Below are 23176 nucleotides of genomic sequence, written 5' to 3'. Positions count from 1 at the left end.
TTGGTAACCATGATCGCTGGATCTTCCAGTGTGTTTTGGCCCAGTTGCTTGGCTGTTGTTTCGAGTGCGGGGTTAATCGCACAAACATAATGGTAATGGTAATAATCATGTCTGCTGCTCCAAATCAGCTGATTGCCTCCGTCCGATAATGATGAGTAAGCGCTTTCCCGACCCCCAATCTCTGCCAGCTCTTTCAATCGTTCCACTTCCAACAACTCCCAGTACATAACTGTCAAGTTAAAAAATAAATTCGAATTACACAAGGGCGGGCGAAAAAACATTAGAAAACCAGGCAATAAATTTGAAGAAGTCCCTTTTGAATTAGCAAAATCCAATCGCCATGTCGACGCACCGCTCATCCCGCGTCCGGCACTCCGATCAAGTCGAGACCCTCAAGAACATGGTCGACTTGTGTCGTCGTCGGTCCTATGCAGGGGATGTCGTTAACGACGAAGAGGAGGATCCCCGCCGGCGGGGTATCCTCCGGAACACCAGCTGCCGGCGGCACCGGGAACGTCTTCGTTCCACCCGCCAGACCCACATCCTCCAGGGCCTGACCGTCCTGGCAGCCGCAGTCATTATCCTGGCCCTGTTGCTGTTTCTGGCGCTGGAGATGGCCCAGAACTCAGTGGAGTCCGAACCAGGCCAGGTGGTAAGGAAGCAGCAGCCGCAGCCGGAGAAGAGCTCTTGGCTAGATATCCTCGGATTTTTGGGCTTTGAGACGCAGTCAGAGCTGCAGCACAAGGACCAGAATCGCTCGGGAAAAGACTCTTGTAGTCCACAGGCCATGGACCTGGAACGCATCTTCCGCCAGGTGGCCCGGCAGGTGCTCAACCAGGAGCAGGCCCTGGCCCGGATGGAGCGGGCCCTGGCCGGGAGTAGTCGCTTCCGTTCGGTGGCCCTGGTGGGCCCCCCGGGCGTGGGCAAGACCCTGGCCGCCACCGTCCTGCGACAGGAGTTCCCCTGGCCGGCCAACGTCCATGCCTATTCGTGGAGCACCCAGATGGCGGACGAGGTGGGCAAGTTCCGGATGCTGCGACAGTTCGTCGACGGACTCTCCGACTGCGGCGCCAACCTGCTGATCATCGACAACCTGACCACCTGCGACCACGGCCTGGTGCCCATCTTCAACAAGCTGATCCTGGAGCGCGAGGGTGAGCTGGGCAAGCGGCAGTGGGACAACCAAACCGTCCTGGTGGTGTACGTTATCAATGTGGAGGCGGATCAGTACTGGGAGCAGTATGAGCTCTTGCAGCAGCTCGAATCGGACACGACCATCGTCAGTTTCCGGTTCTTTGCCACCGACGATGTGCTCGACTGTCTGGATCGGGAGCTGAAGGTTCAGCAGCTCATCCTGAGCCCCGAAAACCAGGCCATGATTCTCGAGGATGCGGTAGCCAATGTCTTCGACAGGGGCTGCAAGGACTTGAGGCTGCAGATCCTTCGGAACGGAGTGCCCGATCTCTAAATTGGTGACCAGATTCCAAGAACACTAAACTGTTTGGCCAAGTGTTGTGGTAATATGTATGTATTTATTGTTCAAAATCAGATATTAGTAAAAAATCGGATTATAAACAAGTCAAAGGGATAGACTTTTAAGGGGGATATTAGTTCAAAGTTGGTTCTTGTTTATTTTTTGTGAAATATGTGCCTCCACAAAAATGCAATGCAGATAATTATTTAAGTGCGAGACATGCACAAGATGCATAAATAAAAGTACTGCACCCATTTATCAAAACAAAATCTCGGGGAAAAAAATGCAATGAAAAAAGCAAAGCAAACAAGAACCAAATTGCATTTGTGTAAAGCATGCTTTTTGTTAGCTTTTTTTTGCGAGTAAGGTTTCTAGGCCGCGAAATGATGATGTTGCCTAGATTAAGAGTTGAAAAAAAATTATATTCTTAAGGATTTATTAAGGAAATTAAAGTAATGGTAGATAAAAAGGGGAGTACTTATTAATCTTATTCATATTTTAAATAAATATACTAGCATATAGTGGTAGGGCATTGAATATTCTGCTTGAAACCTTTATCTATGCTGATGCAATGCAAAACGCACACGTTTTCGGCGCAGTGCGTTTTGCGTTTGCATCCAACAGATACTCGTGTTTTTTTCTTTTTTCTTTATTTTTTTTTTGTTAGTACGGTAGCAAAAGCCAACAACCGCATCGAGGACAAGTAATGCCGCTGCAATCGCAGAAAATACAAAAAATACAGCAAACGCTAAACGAAACGCAGCCAGCGGCTTTTGTAGTTCATGAACGGCCAGCGAACTCGGCGCTCAACGTTATTATCAAATAAAATTCGACTTCTCAGCGGCTCAGTGGCAGGAGGAGGAGGTGCAGCGCCGGGGGACAGGTGGCAAGTGGCAGGGGGATAGGTGGCCAAGAGAGGGAGGGGCACCTGTAATTTTTTTTTTGTTTTTTTTGTTTTTGTGCCACTGCAATTGCCTGGTCACGTAAGCAGCAATTTCAACCGAGTGGCTCGAGTTGACGTTGCAAGTTACACAAGTCTACGTTTGATTTAGTTTTTTGGCAATGCGGAAGATTGTTGATTTTTTTTTTTTTTAGGATTCGGGATTTGGATGGATTTGGAAATGGTTAGGGAAAATATATACTCGTCTAACATTCAACATTCACCTTTATTTTCTATTCTATTCCATGATCGATTGCCCCAGTCTTCGGGGCAACTCGATATGGTCACAAGCTAGACATGCGAAAGCGCTCAAAGTGCACAGAATGAATCGCAAATCAAATAAATTAAAGAAATGCAACAAGCCGACATTGTTAGCCTTCGACTGTGAGCTTGAGCTGGCTTTGGTATCGGAGTTGCAACCGAGTTGCATGAGGAGACAAAATAAATTAAAGAAACGCCGACATCGAAGACAGAGCCGTCGACTGGAATCGAAAATAGGATTGGGTCTCTGCCCCGGGGGCACTTGTAAAAAAATTAATATAAATAATTGATACTTTTTTTTATTTTTAAAGTTAAGTTACTCTTTCTTAACACTCCTTCATGGATTAATTTTTTCTTCTAATTTATTTAGTAACCAGTTTTACAGTTTCTTTGAAAACTAGATATATTTTTGCCGAGTGTGTGGGATACAAACGATGGAAAACAGGACGTCGACGGCGACAACATGAAACGCCAATCGCCAATTGGCAATTCCATGGCAAACACAACTGACCGGGCCAGGAGGGACCGGGCCAAAAACAGGCCTCGTCTCAGCCAAGACCGTGGTAAGTGGAGTGAAGTAAAGTGGCTAGGCCATCATAGAGAAACGTTCTCCACTGGGCTGGGATGGGAACAAAATGAATCGGAGAAGGGAAAGTTGCTGCCGCAACCTGACAGCAACGCATCCGTATCCATGAGATACTCTAGCTATTTAGTCGCACAAAATGTTTCTAATCTGTGCCGTTGCTGACGTAGCCGATAAATACGACGAGTACGACGATATTCCACTCTCACAATTCAGGTCCCCAATCCCAATCCCAATCCCAGTTTCTGTCTCAGTCCCCAACCCATTTCCATTGCCATTCTCATTCTCATCACATCTCAGAGTCAGTACAGAGTAACATCTCCAGCTCCAGCTCCCAGCTCCATCTCCATCTCCGTCTTCGTTCGTGTTGGCTAGATTAAATTTCAATTAACACCGTAGATACACTCGTACGCGTACAACACGCACAACATCAGCAAAATAGCAAGGCACCAGCATCCACTAGAGCCGGCGTATCAGTTTTTCAATTAGATTTCGCATTAATTAAGCGAATACATCGAAGCGGAAGACGTTCCTTCGCGTTCTGCTCCGATCTGCTCAGCTCAGTTCTTTCAACAAAAATACAGAAAATAGCGATGCCAAAATGATGAGATGAGGCAGGAAAACATCTGGAATCTAAATTAGTTACATGTCTTCCTGAGCTTTTTCCTCGCTTTTCCTTCCAACAAGCAAAAGGAAGCCCCGCTCAAAGAATTTTAACTTTAGTTATACTTTAATTAAGGGAAGCTGTAACAATAAATAGCTTAAAAATGAAAGACTTTCAGGATCTGACAAACCAACAAAAAGTATCCTTATCTGGTTTATGTCACAGAGAATGTATTTTAATTTTTTCGTGAAATTGTAGCTTTTAAAATCCGTCGATAAAATGGCAAAAAGCGACGGCTCTCCGTGCGGACATTGTCATTGAGGCATAAAAACCCGGAAAAACGAAAAGTGGGAGGTTCTGTTGCTGGTCGGGTTGTCATAAGAAGGACGAAAAAAAAAACCGAAAATCATTAAATTAACATGACAAATGACAAAGAGCTGATAAGGCATCCATGCAAGCATGCATGCACGCCATTCACAACCACATTCCCCTCCTGGTGGATGGATGGTGGGTGGGTGGTTTTTGGGCGACTTCGACGTCCTCGAACGGCAGTCAACACAATAATAAATCCGTAAATATAATGGCCAAGGATACTTTGGTAATTGGGCAAGCTTATGCTTAACGGCGCTTTAATTTATGCCATGTGCCCCACGGCGTTGTCCATCCACTCCGCCCCACCGCTCCACCGATGGGGCTCAACCACCGAAAAAACGATAACCAGAAGACCCACCCACCCACTGACGGACCCTGGGCCGCCCATTAACCGCTGGCCAAGTACACGGGTCTAGCTATAAAATGTCGCGGCCGCCGTCACTTGTTTACGATTACGACTGTTTTCTATGTGCAGGCCTACAGTGAAGTCTGAATAAGTGAGACTTTTCTAATTGGGGGGAAACATAACTTATGCTGTAAAGTATAAACTAGTTTTTAAATAATAACTTATCTCTAATGCTCTATCCTTCTCTTCTTAAGTTTTTATTTTGGTTCTTATAAATTATTATATATTAGTTTATTTTACTAATGTTCTACTGTGGTTACAAGTGTTACGTGTGTCGGCGATGGTGTGCCGGCTTAGCTACGTGTATGCGCTAAAAATTTAACACGAGTATGTATAAAATTCACAAAAAAAGCCATAGAACAATGGGCTTACCTATGTTTTAAAGTGAAAACTAGTAAGAAATTATTCAGGAAAAATATTAAAATTAATTATTTTATTACTATATTATTTATTTTAAGAACACCTAAATATTTCCTTGAAGAAGTAAAAATATTTTTACATCCAAAACTGATAACAAATCTTGCTCTTTTCCCTTCTTTTCTTGAATATTCCTTCCAAACTTTATGCATATTCTTCAAGAACCAAGCTCTCCAAACATAAATTTTATCATTTTCCATAAACTTTCACCACCCACTGTCGCTGTCCTCTGGGGAGGAGTTACTAATGAAAATGGGGAAAGCGGAAACGGAAGTTGATACACATTTTGTTGTTTTGGTGTTTGGTGGGCACTCGTCTTTTTATTACAATATTTGCCGGCGTAGTTGCCGCTGCGCTTTTTATGATTGCTTTGCATATCGTAAAATTAAATGAACGAAAAATGTTTACGTATTTCGGACTCTTTATTACGCTGTTACCTATTTTTTTTCTCTCATTTTTTTTTGGCCATGTCGCGCATTCTATTATCGCATACCGGATTTTTGCCGCTAATTTAAATAAAATGGCAAAAAAGAGATGGTCGAGGGGAGTAAAAGTTAAGCTGAAAAGTGTAAAGCGTGGGCGGCCACGCCATTGGAATCAATTAAAAGTCACCATCATCCCAGATGAGAGCCCATTAACCCATCCAACTGTGTCCTGCCGGCGCGTCAATCCAAAGGGCCAGGACATTGTTAACTTTGAGTGGCGGCAATTAACCAAGAGACGATTGCTTTATTACCTCGTCTCTGGCGAGACCTCCCACACAGAATCCTGCATCCTTGGCCGAGAATAGATACTTTGTTAGTGCGCTTAGTAGTTTCGTGTTCATACATAAATTATGTTAATACCATCAAACGAGAGTAACTAGCCATAAAAATACCAAATAAAGCGAGGCACACAGTATGCCGTGCACTTGGCGGACACCGTCAGGTGGAAAAGGACCAAAAGGATGAGGCAGAGCCAAGGGAGGCAGGAGGCAGGACAGCCAAATGGGCAAACGCACCGCTTTATGGGGTCGTTAAAAGGTCCAGGGACATAAAATCCATGGAGGAAATTAAGTTCTGCACGGCGGACAAAGTGAATTTCTGATCGACACTTGAAACTGAAATCGTTCAAGGACTTTGTAACCTACTAATATCCCGTTGCCTGTCAGCACCAGACCCGGATTTTTTATCCTTTCTTATTTATATATAATTTAAAGGCAGATTGTGGCACGTAAAAAAATAAGTTAGCATTTTAAAGAGGCATTAAATTTAAAAAGGAAAATATGGATTTATTTTCTACCTTGTAATTTTTGGGTTTTAATTAATAAATTTTAATTTTATTGTTGTATTGTTGTTGTATGTTTTTGTTTAATTTTTTTGTGTGTACTTTTTTTGTATTTTTCAATTGCGAATTATGTTGCCTGGGGCAGGGGATCCATGATTGATATCCTTGTTAGCTGGCAGCAGGTTAAAGCTGGGGAAATTTTACTTTACTACATTTAAATGGCTTTCCTTTTAAAAAATTCGCCTTTTTCCATAGCTCAGTCGTTTTTCTTACGTTTTTCTTTCCATTTTTCGTTTTTTTTTTTGCTTAACTCTTCGGCAATACCTTCATCAATCATTTCTCGCGAAAGCAAACACTGTCAGGCCCTGGATCCTGGGTTCGGGGTTTTGGGTTCTGGGCTCTGAGTTTCGGGCTCCTGTATCCTGAGTCGCAGTTCCTGGTTCCTTTGGGTCTCGGGTAGCGCCTGCAGTGGATTAGGCAACAAAAACATTAACAACAGCAACAACAACAATAAGGACAACAAGGACATCGGCGACAGGCGCGACAGTCGACGTCATCCTATCCCTTCCGGGTTAACAAATGAATTTCGCGCGTTTGCCCCTTGTGACTTGAAAAGATTTCGAACGCACTGAGAAACTGAAAACGGATTGAACAAGAATCCTTGAATCCTTATAAAAAAAAAACTAAGAAAAAAAAGAGTAAGGATAAGAAGGAAAAAAAAGTGCGGGCAAAAGGGATAACCAATGACTTTTAGCCCACGTGTGCTGCGAGGACGAAGACGACGACGACCCTCTTTCTGGCCCACTCTCCGAGCTCCCAGTTCATTTTAGCCGGCGAACTGTGAAAAGGCAGCCATGCACGAAAATAATAACAAATTCCTGCACAAAAGCAAAGTGAACTGAAGTAAAGTGAAATGTTTTTTTATGTAATGAGCGTAATAATCAGAGAAACATGCGAAAGGATCTCCCACGATTCTGTTGATTGATTCCTAGCAAAACAACCGAATAAAAAAAAACCCACACACAATCTTATTAAATCCGAACAGCTCCCGAATATCAAAGAAAAAATTCAACCAATAGACAATAATAATAAGGGCAGGAAGCCATTGAGGACGGGTTGTTTAGACTCGGAATGATGGATGGGTTAAGCTAACGCTTTTTTACTTCAATTAGGAGGCCATTATTTAATAAATTTTATCTATATTTTATTAACTTTAATGCAAAGGAAGAGTAAATCTATAGCCCTTATCCTGCGGCCCCTGAAAGGCACTCGTGTGCTGCTGCGCCACCGATAAATAAGAATAATGTGTGGTGGCAGCCAGTTAGAAGAAGCCTCCATAATGACCATGAAAGAACAGTTTATGGTTAAATAAAGGCAAAGCGGCAAAACTCCACATATTCTAGGCTCAGTCACAAGGACCCGGGTGCCCTACCAGGCCGGCTTCACATCCTTCCTACTTTCCTTTCCAAAAACACAGCCCAGCTCCCCAGCAGGAGACTCTCCTTCTCGCCCCGGTTATGCAAAGTAATGCAAAATTGCGACGGCGGCCAGCGTCAGCAACGATTCAAATGCAAGTGGTCCACTTACACACACCATGGGAACAGTGTGATTGGAAATTATATACCTTAAAAAAATATTAAAGATTTAAAACACATCGTAGTTTTATAGACTAAAGATTCAGGAATATTTTATTACTTTTTTAAATACATATACTATCCTTTAGTCCTCTTTTGTACCACTGTTTCAACTCCTTGTTTTTTTCCAGCTGTGCTCTTGGCTAAAATGCACGGTTCTGTGTTGGTGTGCGCCTGGGCTCTGGCTTTTTTTTATTGGCCCAGCTTGATAACGCATATTTTTGGCTTATTTTGCAGCTTACTGCTGCGGCAGCAATTTTGCCAAACTCACTGCGAGTGTGTGTTGGCCTTTACATGTTCTTTTTCTAGGCATGCCCACATATCTGTTAGGGAATATAGTTTTTCCAGGATGCCCTGTTTATTGTATTGGTTTCTATTCTTAAATAAATATGTTTTCAAACACTTCCTATATTTTTTAAACTATACCATAGAATAGACACTAAATTTAGTATTAAAATAAAAACAGAAACTAAAATACCAAATAATATAGAGTATTTTGTAAGCCTTCTTTACCCCACCATTTGGCTTTTCACACAATCATTTTTTGTCGCTGCGGTTTGCCCTTCGCTGCCCGTCTGCCGATAATCACGCTATTGCCCCATCAGCCGGAAATGGGCGCGCCGCCATCTTGTGTCTGCGTTTATGGGGATGTGTGTTCAGAGAGTGCATGTGTCTGTGTCTGTGTCTGTGTCTGCCTGTGCCTGGCGAAATATGCGTGCAAGTGGCATAAAGTGGCAGCCGGGCGGGCCATCTCTTGGATCTATGCAGCGTGCACGGACGGGGTTGCCAATCTGCTGCCAAAGTGCACAGCGTATATTGGATTTGCCAATCATAAACTGAAGCCAACTGCATAATCTATGCAGCAATGCAGTCACACACACACACACTGCCTGGAAAAATGGGGGCGCGGAAGTATGGAAATTGGATTGAACAATTTTCGAAAATATTCCAATGCCAAAAGAGCCAAAAAAAAGTATAAACATCAAGTCTTTAACAACTTTGTGGCTTAAAACTTGTAAACTTTATTTAATTCTAATAATAAATATTAAAATTTATGAAGTCTGGTAGTCGGTCGGATATTCAGCAAACTAAAATGCCAACTCAATCTTGCATATCTCCATAACATTTTAGCCGAATGCTTTTATTTCGCTCTTACCATGGCCCAAAATAATAACAATAACTATCTCTCATATCTGCTTAACAGCCAATGTAGTTAAAAAAGCAAATGTTTTTCACAATTGCCACTGCCATTGTCATGACGGTTATATTCCTTGCAGTATGAGCGAAGAATTGTTTTTAAAACATACTCTAAGAAAAGGTTTACTAAAATATTCAAAATTTAAAGAGAAAATCGGAGTATTGGCAGACACTTCTTTCTTTTTCAAAAGGGATTTAGAATAATATTAAACTCAATCTTATTTCTAAGCTATCCTGAAAGAGTATTTGAAAATTCCTTATTAAGAAGTATCCTTGCTTTTTGCTCTTGACTTTGCTGCTTGTTTGTGGAATTGTTTTACATTATTTTCTTTCTTTTTTTTGCGCAGACACTGCCTTGCCGCTTGCCAAAAACAATTCCCACTGAATTTTTACAGCCGAAATAATTTTTAATTTACATAAATGCCGGTCGCTGGTCTCAATGTATCTGTATGCAACTCGGTTTGCTTTTTCATATTTTTTTTTTTTGTGAGCTTTTTTGCCGTCTGCACTCAGAAAATACATAGAAAACGAGTCCGGAAAGCAGTTGGAAGCGTCTTCCGCTCGATCTGCCCTTCGTCCTTTTTTACGAATCAAATGTGGGTGATGCACTGGGACAAAAGATTACTATATTATGCCAAGAGTAAGTATTATTTATTAAAACTTCAGTTTCATCAAGATTATGAGGTCTTAATACTATTAATTCTTTAAAAAATCGTAAAGAATATGCTCCTCTTTTCGCAAAGTGCAGTCTTCCTCTGAGTTTGGCAACTAAAAATTTGCAACGCATAATTCTGGCCCGTACTCTTATGGCCAGAAAAAGAAAAGGGAAAAACTTGGAGTTGGCGATGTGTTTATGAGGGTGTTAGCCATGGCCAGGATGCATGGCCAGAAGAAGAATTTTGTGGATGAGGACATCGGAGTTTCCTCTCTTCTCGAGACACCATGTCCTTGTCAAGCGGTCGGACATTTATCGATTTGCTGGACAGGGATTATTTGTGCTGCCTGTGGTAATCTCTGGCTCCTTCTCACCGAAAATTATCAACATCGCTCATACGCCGTGTGGCCGTACGGCCGGAGCAAAGGAAATGCATGAAAATTGTCACTTATATTCGTGGTAATTGTTGTTGCTGCCGTTGTCCGAAATGATAAATGACTCTGGGCTCTGGGTTTTGGGTTCTCTGGGCTGTAAGCTATGGGGCCCTCTATTCACAACATTTGTGGACCGCCCTGGAAATCGCCCAACGTCTACATAAATGTATATCTATTAGCATTTATCTTGGTCTCGGGCCCGGACAAGTTTTCGCCTGACTCAAGAATTAATCATGTGGCAATTATGCTGTGGCAACAGTTCTTCCCCACCATCCACTTGCCTCCGCACACACATAAATTGTGTATAATTCCTCCTGGGAGTAACTGTGTGACATCATGGTGTGTCGGAATATCAACTAAATCATTGTCTCTGAATGGAAATTTAAGGATCTCCCTACCTTTTTAAACTCCACTCGAATATGACAAACTTGTATTGGAAATTCTTGTCACTCTCACAGTCTATCGACACTGTATTTCTCGTCTAAATTTCCTGTTAAAATACAACCGTAGTCTGGGCTGTCTTCAAAAGCCAGACTACCCAAATTCTATCCCAACATGTCCTTTGCTCAATTTCCGCAATTCTTCGTACGCATGTCCTCGCGAGATGGCAAGCGAAAGGTTATGAAAGTTTTTCAAAATCCCTTATACATAAACGAGGTTCTCTCGGCTGGTAAGTAATATTCCTTAATTAAAATTTATTCCCAAAAAAAAATCAATAATCTATAGCTAAGGAATTTGGAATCGTTGGTAAGTACCTTCTAAGTGCCGAGGATAATGCCATTATTGCCGATGTGGAGACTCTTCGCTACTTCATCCGAAAGGGACACACTATTATTGTGGCCGAAAACCTGGAATCCATCGATCACATAACTCTAGAGGAAATAGGGGAAAGTCAAACCGAAGATGAACATCATGTGCCTGGCGGGCAGAATGGCCTTTCGGAAGCCAAGCAGGAACTCTTCTGCCAAGCCAAGAAACTCTCCGCTCAGTTTGTGAATGTGATGGGGGCCTTCACCAGTTTTATCAAGGAACTGGGCAAGATGGAGGACCAAAAGTCAGCTGCTTTCCAGGCAGGACTCATAAACATGGGGAACTAGTTTGGCGTGCCAATCGGATCAGCCTTATTTGGAAAACTTTTGGCAAATTTCTATCATAATTATGAAAATAAAATCATAAAAATATCAGCATCTTTAAAAAAAAATACATGATTTTATTTTAATATAAATTTTGATTCAGAACATGTAGAACTTTCAAGGGACTTGTTAGCCTGGCCTATATAAATTGGTTTTTCTCAAATACTGAGGTCGAACTGGAGGCATCTGCGCGGCCTACAAACACCGAGGGTCGGAAAAGATACTTCCTGCACATCCGTTGCTGTTCCCCTCCAGTGTTATCCTCCTCCTCGCTGGACGCATCCACGCCCTGCATGACCACGGGCCGCCGGAGGGAATCGGGATCCAATTGGCTAATACAACGAAAGCCACTGTGGGCCAACTTAAAGCTGGCCACCCCGTTAGCGAATTCAACGGCAGCCGCGAGATGCCTCTGCCGGATGAAGGTGGCATAGATGAAGGCGGCTGTGAAGCAGTCACTGTCGCCCACCCGGTCCAGAATCCTCTTCGGCTTGATGGCGGGTAGCTCAAAGTATTCGCCATCGGTGTTCATGCATCCTGCGCCCAAACTGCTCCAAGGCAGTACGAAATTAGGACGGCGCACGTCGATGCTTCGCGGTATTCGAAGCCGTTCGTTTAGGCGCTCGCACGACTCACGGGGCGAGGTCCAGCCCTCCTGCTCACACACATACTTGGTGACCAGGACATAGTCGCACATGAGCATTAAATCGGCCATGTCCTTGAAGTCCTTGTAGATCTGCAGGGAGATTTTGATGCGGTTTCGTTTGTCGCGTCCATTGTTGTATCGCCGGACTAGGTTGATCATGTCGCAAGTGTCCTGTGGATGGCGGCCTTCAAAGTTCACCCAGCCGTACTGATCGAGATCCACCTTTTCGAAATCCTTTGCATTCACATAGGAGAAGGGCTTATCGCAGTAGGAAATGGTGACGCGTTTACTGATACTTTCCTGCCAACCATATTAATTCTTTAATTAATAACTTAAGCACTTGTTTTTTTTTTACCTGTATAATAATTGAGAATGGCGGAGGTTCGTCGGTGAAGTGACAGTTATCTATGCCTATGCCCGCCTTCTCCAGATCATCGAGGACCATGCGGTAGGTGGGCAGGCGGGACAGGACCCCAAAGAAGTCCACATTGGCGCCCATTAACCTAAGCACAGTGGCGACATTGCTAGAGCGTCCGCTTCGATGGAAGGATCCAGCTCGGAGGCGAAACGCTTCCGTGTCAGTGTCCCACTTGTCCAAGGTAGCCACATAGTCCACTTCCGTGCAGCCCACACAGAGTACGGTCCGCACAGAGCTCAGGGCACACCATTTGCTCATTATTCCAGCTTATTTCGGGCTATTGGATCTAAAATTTATTTTTTCATAATTTTGTGGAGTTGCCAAAATGTCAGTGTCTCTTTAGTTTTTTTATTTTAACTCAAATTAAACAAATTATTTTTGGCAGATAAAAAAAAAAGGAAAAAATAAATAAGTATGCAGAAGTCCAAGGAATATGGAAGTAAACTAAGCTGGGCAGCCGGAAAGAAGCCAGTTCTGTGCGTCGGAGCCACCTCTATGGACCACATTACCTTCGTCGACTCCTTTCCCAACAAGAGCGACATAATAAAGGCCAGAAGAGGCTATTGGCAACGAGGTGGTTCGGCCTCAAACAATTGCACCGTTCTGCGGGTACTCGGCGTCAAGTGCGAGTTCTTCGGAATGCTAAGCAACTTGGATCTGTACCAGGTCCTGGTGGACGATATGGAGTCCCGCGGCATTGTCATCAAAAATTGTCCCTACTGCAATATGAGTCCGAACTTCTCGTCAGTATTTTTCACCAAAGCACTGAACACCCGGAACATCATCGCTTACAACAACACGGCCTTTCCCAATGTCACCATCGAGGACTTCCGGAAACTGGACTTGACCAAATACGGCTGGATACACCTGCATTGCCTTCACTTCGAAAGCACCATGGCCATGATCAAGGACGTGGTGGCCCACAACCAGGCCAACCCGACCGAGAAGATCACAATCTCTCTGACCATGGACGAGCCCCTAAGCGAGATGTGGCCTTTGCTGGACTATTGTGACTACGCCTTCTTTTCCAAGCGACTGTCCCCGTGCAGCGGCTGGAAGAACCCCAAGGAGGCCTGTGTCCACATCGACGAAACGCTGCGCATGCGCTGGGGGCTGAACCTCGTTCGTCCCTACGTGATTGTCCTCTGGGGCTCCCTGGGCGGGGCGTACATGGACAAGGCCGGCAACTATACCGCCTTTCCGGCCTACAAGCCAAAGAACGTGGTGGACGTCCTGGGCGCCGGGGACTGCTTCGTGTCGAGCTTTATCTATGCCATGTACATCCGGGACCGGCCGCTGAAGGTTTCCATGGACTTTGCCACTCGGATGGCTGGCTACAAGTGCACCCACACAGGCTACGATCACATAGCCAAGATTCTGCTTCCACCGGTTTTGTGATGTTTTTCATTTCGGTTAATAAAAAGTACATTTTTCTCCAGGGGACTTGGCCATGAGCACATATATATTTCAGGGAAATGAAAAGCAAACAGTTATCCTGGGAAAATATTGCTCCACAAAAAATAAATTCAACAAGAATCCATAAATTGTGGCATATACCTATGGATGGCATATATGCAGATATATATGAAAGGAAAATAATTCGCAGGATGCAAAGAGAGAAGGAGGAAGCGGCTGCTTTAACCTTAAATCGTTAAATCCGACCATTCATTACGTATGCGCACCGTTGGCCAAAGATAATAATTACCTTGCCAGACGCTCAACCAAAGTGAATCGGTAATAAATTATCGGATATACGAATATATCTACACCCTTTAGCCCCACCCCAATACCACTCCCACTCCCTTTAAGCCAACACAGACTTTGTCACTTTGTGTGCCGTTTTCCCGCAATCGATGGCCAAAAACGAGAGGACCTGCAATGTCAGTACATTTTGGTTGCTGAAAAGGGTTTATGTGTACCTTTTGTCGGTTTGCTCTGACAATTTGAAATATTGCCAGATTATTTAAATAAATGACAATTGCTTTTGGCCACTAAATGGGTCAATACAAATGCCAGCGAGGGTCAGGTGGATGGAATCGGAGTCAGAGTCGAAGGAACAGGACCGACCAGAAACCAATCCGATAAATTAAATCTACCCAAATGGATTATTATTCGCTTGTGCTGGCACAGATTATGCAAATGTGCTTCAAGCCAAATTCATAATTAGAAACGGCAGAAAAAATGGCATATAGCTGGGAGGGTTGGGTGTTGGCCTGGCCCGTCCTGTCCTGTCCTGGGTGGTTTATGGAATTTGAATGAAAATCAATAAAGCCGCTGATTTTTGAAATTTGTTATCGCACAGCTTAGTGCACGGAAAAATGGGCCTCTGGCAGAAGGCCTTCGAAAAAATAATAATAATACCCCAAAATAATTCATAAATATTCAAATGAAAAGCCTCTCCCCGATACCAAAGTCAAATCGATTTAAGTATAAATTTATACATAAAATCTCGTCGTCCTTCTCCCCGCTAAGACTTTTGGGCCAAGGAGCGCCAAGTGGTCAGAACGGGCAACTGGCCGCCGTCAACTTCACTTTTGCCGCTTGATTGAAACTCATTTATCATCATAAATTAGGAGGAGTGGGGGGGACAGGATTCTGGCTATTGGGGGAGTAGGCGGGATGGCAGAGATTCATCATACCACCGCTGTGGACTGTAATCTGGCTCAGATTGAAAATTAATGAGGTCATCAGGCGACTCTGCCTCCTGCATACCCAAATAGAAATGCCAAGAAGCAGTCTTTTTTTTATAAAAGTTTATATATATTTTTTTATGTTGTGCTCTCTTTTTTACTGTCACTTTTTTCTTTGGCTTTTGTTGCTATTTAGAAATTCACTTTGCATGAGGACATCCAAGTCCTCCACCCTCGAGTCAGGCTTCTTCATCCCCGAAAACGCTAATGAGTCACTTTTTAAGTCACTGAAAATGCCAAAACTTCTGCCACTTTTGGGCATGACAATTAAATGTATTTTTTATTAATAGAAGCCTAAATTTGTGGTCACTTAAGGATATTTAAACTTTAAATTTTAATGGAAAATTTAGACATACTTTTTATGCCATTTATTTACCTTAGATATAGGATTTCTTTTTAGCTAAATAAAAGGTCGTTGGACTAATTTATTCATAAGGCTCTGATTGTGTATTGACACTCGAGAAGGTCCTGAGACCTGATCCCGCCAGGAGGAGCCTTTTTGTGCAGCTTCCGGTTTATTGGGCAATTACGCAAGCAGGGCTTTGATTATGCTGCAGCCCGCAATTGTTTTGACATTTAATCAAAGCGAGGAACAAAGCGAGTCCTCTTTTGTGTGGGGATAGGGGATTGTGGATTGGCGATTGGGGATGTCCTCCCGTTATCCCCATGGCAGCTATCCTGCCATTCAGCCATTCAGGCATACAGGCAGTGAGGCAGGATACCAGCCATCGTGCTGCTATCCTGCTATCCTGCCATCCGGGTGCTCTGATAAGCTCGACTGGACACTTTGGTAATTGAGTGACTTGTCCGATGTGGGATGGCGGTTCAATGTCCGCTTAATGCACCCCTCGATGCCCTCTGCAGCCGGGGTAGATCAAAGCAGGACCTGTTTTCTGCTCCTGTTTTCGTTTATTTTGCCAGCATGCTCTCTGGTCGCACAAAATGCTTTCATTTCCTTCTGAATTTCTGGCCAAAGGGAAGCGAGATGACAGCAATAAGAAGAAAAAAAACACAACTACAATGCCGGCCACATCCTTCGATTATGTCAAACAAAAAGCCAGCAATTTGGATTTAAACAGCGACCTTGTGTCAGGATGGGTGGGGTCGAGGGGATATGGGTATATGGCTTTTGTATGGTCGGTACTTCAATTTACTTGCCACATTTCCGCCAAGGACTTGCCCAACTTTTCTCATTTCGGTTTCTGAGTTGTTGTTATTGTCCCTTCATTTCTATTTCAATTGCTAACACAAAACCAAAAAAAAACCAAGAGAGAGATATAAGAAGAAACATAAAAATACCAAGAAAACTGACTTCCGTTTCCGATGACGAAGCTGGAACTTGCAGCCAAAAACTTGTGCGTATAGCCTGATTTGCGACAAGTTTCCTGATTATACTTAACAATAGTTTGTTTAAGAATTATAACTAACAAAAAAATGACCACTCCGAAGCGCCATAAGGAAACAGTAACCCTAAACCCCATTGAAAATATATTGTTTTTAAAAGAAAGATAAAACTAGATAAACATCAACTGGGTAATAAAATTTAACAAAGTTTCATTAAAAGTATATGGAATCCTCTTGTAATATACACTGTTGGATTTCTTGGCCTTTGGCAACCAATTCCTAACCAATTCCTGGAGAAACCATAACAAAAGTTTTTGTTTTTTCACTGAAACTTGTTTATATGCCTTTAATTTGGTTTTCAAGAGGCAATCCGGGCGAAACTTGAGCGTTTATTCGAGTGAACAGCTCGCATACTGATTGTGAATCGAAAGTTCCCATGGCGGTCGGTCGTCGGTCGGTCGGTTGGTCGGTCAGGTCAGAAAGTCAACAAGATATCAAATCCTAATTTGCATACACGATAGCCAAGTTAACCGAGCGAAACAGTGTGTGTCCTGAGTCCGCTTTGAAGGACTGATTCATTTGCCATGGTTGCGGCATTGGGCAACGCTGCGTATGCGTAATTAATGTGGTAGAGGGTCCTCTGTCCTCTGTCTTCTGTCCCTTGACTCTTGGCTTTTCCGCATTCCCGGCTTCTTGGCCCCCATCCCCCCCACCCCCGCCTGTGTGTCCAGGAATTCGGTTAAAGTTTGTAACTTCATTTAAATTTTCTTGGTTTCGGGCTATTTGTTTATTTGATTAGTGCTCCAGTGCGCTGGAAGAGTAAAGTTTTAATTACACATGCACATGAGATCGAGAGCAGAGATAGAGTCATCAAATTAAAGTTTGCCGTTTAAACCATTTATAAGGAGTAAAACATAGTACTGCTATTATAGATAATGCCGCGCAGCGGTGGCATTAAAATAAAGTGTTGCAGTTTGTATCGAGGATACGATACCCGCTGGCCATCGGGAAATGCGTTTTGTCAGCCAAGCTGGGTAATTCCAGCCATTTGATTATGGCTAATGGGAACCGAACCGACCGAACCGACCGACCCTCATAGTCACTCAATGGTACCCCCAGGATAATGACGACCCGGGTTACGTCGGTTACGGATACTCACTACGGATACGGATATGCACAGCGGTTACCTGGGATGTTATTGCAGACAATTGCATGCTATTGACATTTCAATTGTCTCTCATTATTGCCAGGACCGAGGACAAAGGACTGCCAAAGAGACTGCCGACCCTCATTTAAATTACAAAAAGCAGAAGAAAAAAAAATAACGTAAATGAAGACAAAACAATGACAAGGAAAAGCGGCTAGGGAGAGGGTAACACACGCATGCAATGAAAGCAAAAATTTGCATAATAATAGCAATTGCACACGCTTCAGGTATTAAGACACTCCGCCCCGAACACCGAACACCGAACCCCAAAAGCCACTCGATTCTCTAAAAAACAAAATGCTAAACAAGAAAAGCTAAACAGAAACCTGAATGGGGGTCTGGGTAAAAGCAAAATGTAAAGAATCCAATTTTCACTTAATTTTCTACAACGTTAGAGTTTCTTTCCCGGAATTTTCCCCATCGGTGGTGGTTCCTCGGCGGTGGTCGCAGCATCTCCCTAAGATACACATAGGATATATAGAATATATCCCCTCGGAGTGTCATGACAACCATTTTCACTTCTATAAAAATAAATATGTACCGAAAAGAGAAAAAAAATAGTCCAAAGTGCCCGAAGCAATTTTCATTTCGTTTGTTATTTTGTTTCAAAGTATCAATTTGTGTATCATTAAAATAATTTGATTTCCACTCGACATGAAGTCGACCCTGCTGCTGAGATAAGGGTTCTCGGGTACGAGCCGACCTAATTGTGTCCGCATTCCGCCTGCGGAAGAACGATTCCTTTCTTCCGCACCCATACTGATCCGATCCATTTTATTCCGGGTCCTCGGCCCTGTCCCCTATCGTCCTCCTGGCTGCATGTCCTGGAGCCCTAATTTAGCCTCGACCCACGTAACTCGAGAAATCTAATACGGCAACTCAATTGAGGGGCAACACATCTTATGTTTCGTCCTTTTTTCTCGGGACTGTGCCAGGACTTCCATCCGTAAGCTCATTATGTTGTATTTTTATTTTAAAATCGGAAAACTAAAAAAGGCCTGGAATCTTTGGCAAGATTTTTAAAGAATTTCAAGCTTGATTTAAAGGTAGGACTTGAATCAATTATTTTATGTTGAGAAACCCTAGAGAGTCCTGTTTTCATCCCTAACTAATTTCTATAATTAAATTCCCAATCATAATTGTCATTCAAATGCTTTGTGAAATTCCGTGAAACATAATTCGAATTATGGCTTGAGAGACAAACGCCACTCATAAATTTGTCACAGGACTCAAAACTTAGGGCAGCACATATTGCAAATTTCCATTGTCCTGGCGGCGCATCCTTCTGCGAATAAAGATCACAAATTGCCGAGCCGCAGGCACCCGGCGCGCCAGAGAATCGAAAAGGATATGCAACTGTGCCGGCGGCAGCTGCCCGGAATCGGGATGGCAGGATGTTTACAGTCGCAGCCAGGCAATGTGGCCGCAAATAACTTGTCAGCATTGAGGCATTCATTAAGGCAATCAACCACTCACTACGGATCGCATCGTGGCTCCCGATGCGAGCTCGCAGGACGAAGAACACCCTCCAGCAATGTGTATGTAGATGTGTGGCATGTGGCGCGGCCGACAGGCGGAAAGAATGTTCAGCCGTTGCCCGCACAAGGATGCAATACCGTTAGGCACTTGAAAAAATTATAGGAACTTTATATTTTTTATAATATTGGTGGGGAATTGTATACAGTATTAATTAATAAAAGTTATTCAAATTTTTGTTAAAATTGAAAAGTCTTAAACTCTCATCTTTTTCTCCCTGTGTATCTTATACATTTGTTGGTAATTGTGAATGCATGCAACGCTGCAACCATGCCACACTGCATGTGGCACATGCCAGAGAGCGTCGTTCCATTGACGATATCCATATGATTTAGATGCCGCAGCCGTCGAAGAAGCGCCGACAAGGACGTGCCACCCGCCACCCGTTGTCCGTAGCTCGCTGCATCCGATATCCGGCATCCTTTATCCTGCATCCTGCATCCTACAGCTGCGGCTTCATGCTGCATATTCATAAATAAACTGACTCACTTGGACACTGAATTGGGTTTTTGAATTGTGATTTTAAATTGCTTTTTGTAAAAGTGTGCCGATGATGGAAACTGTTTTCTATAACAGTAGTATGGAATATATTATAAAGTATTTTATTATAATAACTTTCCTATAGAACTAATTAATTCTCTTTAACTTCCTTTACTTCCCATTGGGATCCATGATGAGCCAAAGGACTATCGATGGTAGGAGAGATCAGTGTCCAGAAACTGCGTTTTCCCAACACCATTTGGACATTCTTCCAGAATCCCAGACTATAATCCTTACCAGATTTGTCAAAGTTGGTGGAATTTTTGATAACCGCCGCCAGCTGGATGAAGAAATTAATAGCCGGCACTAAAAAGGACACTAAGTTAATGGCAAAGATGACGGTTTTCTTCAGTTCCGCGAAGGTATTGGTTCGATAATGCCTAAGGACATCAATGGCATTGAAAACGAGGACCATTCCAGTGCCGAGACTCATGAAGAACGTGAGCCACAGAAAGTATCTGTGGTTGTTGTGTCCGATGCAACTGCCGGTGAAGTTGCAGTGATGGTCTCTCTTCAACATGCAACAGTTGCAGATCTTGCAGTGCCACGCCCGCGGAGGCACCAACATATCACAGATATCGCAGTGGTGCCACAGGTGCGCCTCCTCTTTGGTGGGCTGTTGCAGGTCCTGGGGCAGGGTATCCATGGTGTTCTTGATCATATAGCAGGCCCATGTATTGGCTACTATGTTGTACACAATCCATATCGATACTACCGTCATTATTCTTTGGCCGAGAGGGTCCAATATGGTTGGAACTATGTAGTAGACATCGTATGTGAAAAAGAAAGAGGTCACCACGAGCGTTGTTAAAATGGAAAGGATATCCGAATAGCGAGTTTTATTTTGTTGTGAGGTCGACATAGTCAGAGAATATGACTTGTTCTATGACCAATTTCAAAGTGATATATGTCCAAGAGCAAACTTTGTTCGAATGTATCGAGAACTTATTGTTATGATCCCTTGAACCCCATAAAAAAAGGGAGCCAATAAGTTAGAGTGCTTAGAACTAAACATAATCTTATTTCATTCCAATTATGTTTCCCAAAGAGATACAGACCGTATTGTAAATGTCCTTTTCCGCATATGAGTCACACATGACTAACACAAAAACCCAAAGAAGTTTCCAACTTTTCAGCGATATGTGGCAAGATGTTGGGGGGCATCCTCAGCGGCACAGATTTGCACCCAGTGGAGTGGAAGTTATGAACTAAGTAGATCAGCTCGAATGCTCAGTGGCTCATGCTGGATGTTTTATGTGTCACACTATTCAAGCTCATTACATTCACTTTCAAGTCGAAACTATTATGCCCCACACATGGTCTTGGGGACTCTGACAGACAAATAGTCAGACAGACAGACAGACAGACAGCCAAACAAACAAGCCAAGAACTTGGGCGGGTAAACATGTTTTCTTTCGAAGGGGACAGGGACAGGGACAGGACAGGGTCACCCACAATGAACTACTAGTGTACACCATTTTCTATCAAACTCAAACAAAACATAAAGAATAAAATTATGCACACTTGACGACAAAAATCAACATCAACCGACAACGAACGTATATTACATGAGGGGGCCTGTTCTGGGGGATGGATGATGGGCTATTGGCTTTTTTATAGCCAAAATTTTGTTATTTCTTGGAAGATTCTATATATTTTTCCTATTTTCTTTATTATTTTACCATCCAGACTTTAACAAGAAGTATATATATTTGGTTCTTCGAAAGGGTTCTAAAAAATAGATTACCTCTAATACGAGAAATATATTTAATAGTAAGATAACTAATAATAGATAGATATATATTATATTCTAGTCTTAGCTTTTTTTGGAAGCTCCATCAGCTCTATGGGAGGCAGGGAGCAGCGTCGACATATTGACAGTGAGCTGACAGTTCGTCAAGGGGACCAGTTACCATAGATGATGGCTGCCAGTGGAATAATAGAGACCGCGACCACAACCGCGTATAAGAATTCTTGGTTAACTGACAGACTTACAAGCTGAGTGACTGACTGACTGACGGACTGACTGACTGACTGACGGACTGATGTTCTGGCATTGGCGACGTATGGCCTAATGTGGCCACCAATATCAACATCGGCTTATTATTAACAAGACCTTCAAACTTTTATTTTTGGGGTTTTTGTTTCTGGGAGGTGGTATATTAAAATTGATTACTGCAGCCCGGCCCAGCCCAGAATAGAACCAGAACCAGAAAGGACCTGGGTCCTGGGACCGCACCCGAGCTAAAAACATCCAGACAGGGGGCATACATATGAGGACCAGTGACGTGACAGCAGCCCATTTACTGGCGACAAGTTGGCCATTTGGATTATGTGGTGCGTAGGAAATTACTGGCGTGGGTTGTCCTGCACCGCAAACGCCGAAAATCATTTGGCCGCCCAGGATACCCAGGACCCACTAATATACAATACGTATTTAGACAGAATGATGGACATATGCGAGTATGTATGGCGGAGGATTGATGAGTTGGTGGTCAGTAATGATTCATGTAGTTAATAAACTGGAAAAAATATTTCAAGAGTTCTCTTAAAATGCTTCTTCCTTTAAGGATCTATGACTACTAATAATAGTTTAAATACAAATTCAAGTGTAACTATGATTTGTTGGCATTTTCCATTACCAGTTCCTGCTCTAATTTATTACCAACTCTCCATGTGGCCAATCTGTTAGGTAGTTGTTGTTAGTTACTTGTGTTTTGGCCATTTCTTTGGGGGTGCCACCTAATTTTCGCCTTTGCCAAAGCAATTCTGGGTATATCTAGCAACTTTGACAGTTGCTAGCAGCGCCCACAAAAACAGACCAAAAACTAACCGAAAAAGTTGCGTAAACTTCAAGTGCAGCACGAGAAAATGAGAAAAAGGACTAAGGACTAAGGACTCGGGACTAGGGACTAGGGACTGAACCAACATCATGGGCAATGTCTGTTGGAATTGCCAAGTAAGTATTCCTGAGCCAACACAATTCAATTTAACTTTTTCATTCCTTTTGCCGTGCTCTGTTATTTTTATTTATTTATTTATATGGCCAAGTAAGTGGAGGGAATAGTAGTGTGTGGAAGGATGTGTGTGGGAGGTTGGGGAGTTGAATTGTGCAAGTGTGATATGTGGATGTTATGGCAATTTCCACCAGACTCAGAGTCAGACTCAGAGTGAGAGTCAGAGTCAGAGTCCCTTTCAAAATTAAAATGTTCCTTATGCACGAGAGATTTCTGATGGAACGAAACGAAATGAAAGCTAACGGCCTGGAAGTCAACCAACCTGCGAGAGACGACAATGCTTCTTTCTGGGTGGTTCTGGGAGTCGAGTCATGGTATCCCGGGTATGAATACTATATAAATACACACACACACACATATATATCCCTCCTCAATCCCATTCGCATTCCCAACCAAAAACCC

General features: G+C 43.1%; 5 protein-coding genes across 5 annotated transcripts; 3 read left to right on the top strand and 2 right to left on the bottom strand.

Annotated features, from left to right (window-relative positions):
* Positions 1-208: 208 nt before the first annotated feature.
* On the top strand, positions 209-1584 carry LOC6507886. The gene has a single exon (XM_001956491.4). It carries the CDS (start codon positions 341-343, stop codon positions 1466-1468), a length of 1128 nt encoding a protein of 375 aa, XP_001956527.2. The 5' UTR covers positions 209-340; the 3' UTR covers positions 1469-1584.
* A 9066-nt stretch (positions 1585-10650) lies between these two features.
* On the top strand, positions 10651-11425 carry LOC6507887. The gene is made up of 2 exons (XM_001956492.4): positions 10651-10913; positions 10970-11425. Exons 1-2 carry the CDS (start codon positions 10799-10801, stop codon positions 11338-11340), a joined length of 486 nt encoding a protein of 161 aa, XP_001956528.1. The 5' UTR covers positions 10651-10798; the 3' UTR covers positions 11341-11425.
* Positions 11426-11432: 7 nt separating this feature from the next.
* On the bottom strand, positions 11433-12784 carry LOC6507184 (ketohexokinase). Its single transcript, XM_001956493.4, has 2 exons — positions 12378-12784; positions 11433-12322 (listed from the first exon to the last, which is right to left on the bottom strand). Exons 1-2 carry the CDS (start codon positions 12696-12698, stop codon positions 11516-11518), a joined length of 1128 nt encoding a protein of 375 aa, XP_001956529.1. The 5' UTR covers positions 12699-12784; the 3' UTR covers positions 11433-11515.
* Positions 12785-12813: 29 nt separating this feature from the next.
* Positions 12814-13883, top strand: LOC6507888 (ketohexokinase). The gene has a single exon (XM_001956494.4). It carries the CDS (start codon positions 12855-12857, stop codon positions 13836-13838), a length of 984 nt encoding a protein of 327 aa, XP_001956530.1. The 5' UTR covers positions 12814-12854; the 3' UTR covers positions 13839-13883.
* Positions 13884-19768: 5885 nt separating this feature from the next.
* LOC6507183 (probable palmitoyltransferase ZDHHC24) lies at positions 19769-20686 on the bottom strand. Its single transcript, XM_001956495.4, has one exon. The coding sequence runs from the start codon at positions 20617-20619 to the stop codon at positions 19849-19851; it is 771 nt and encodes a 256-aa protein (XP_001956531.2). The 5' UTR covers positions 20620-20686; the 3' UTR covers positions 19769-19848.
* Positions 20687-23176: the final 2490 nt, after the last annotated feature.

This window comes from Drosophila ananassae, chromosome 2R (genome assembly GCF_017639315.1).
Source record: "Drosophila ananassae strain 14024-0371.13 chromosome 2R, ASM1763931v2, whole genome shotgun sequence".
In the NCBI taxonomy this organism is placed as follows: domain Eukaryota; kingdom Metazoa; phylum Arthropoda; class Insecta; order Diptera; family Drosophilidae; genus Drosophila; species Drosophila ananassae.
Note: the sequence above shows the minus strand (reverse complement) of the source record. Positions and strands in the feature narration are given on the sequence as shown.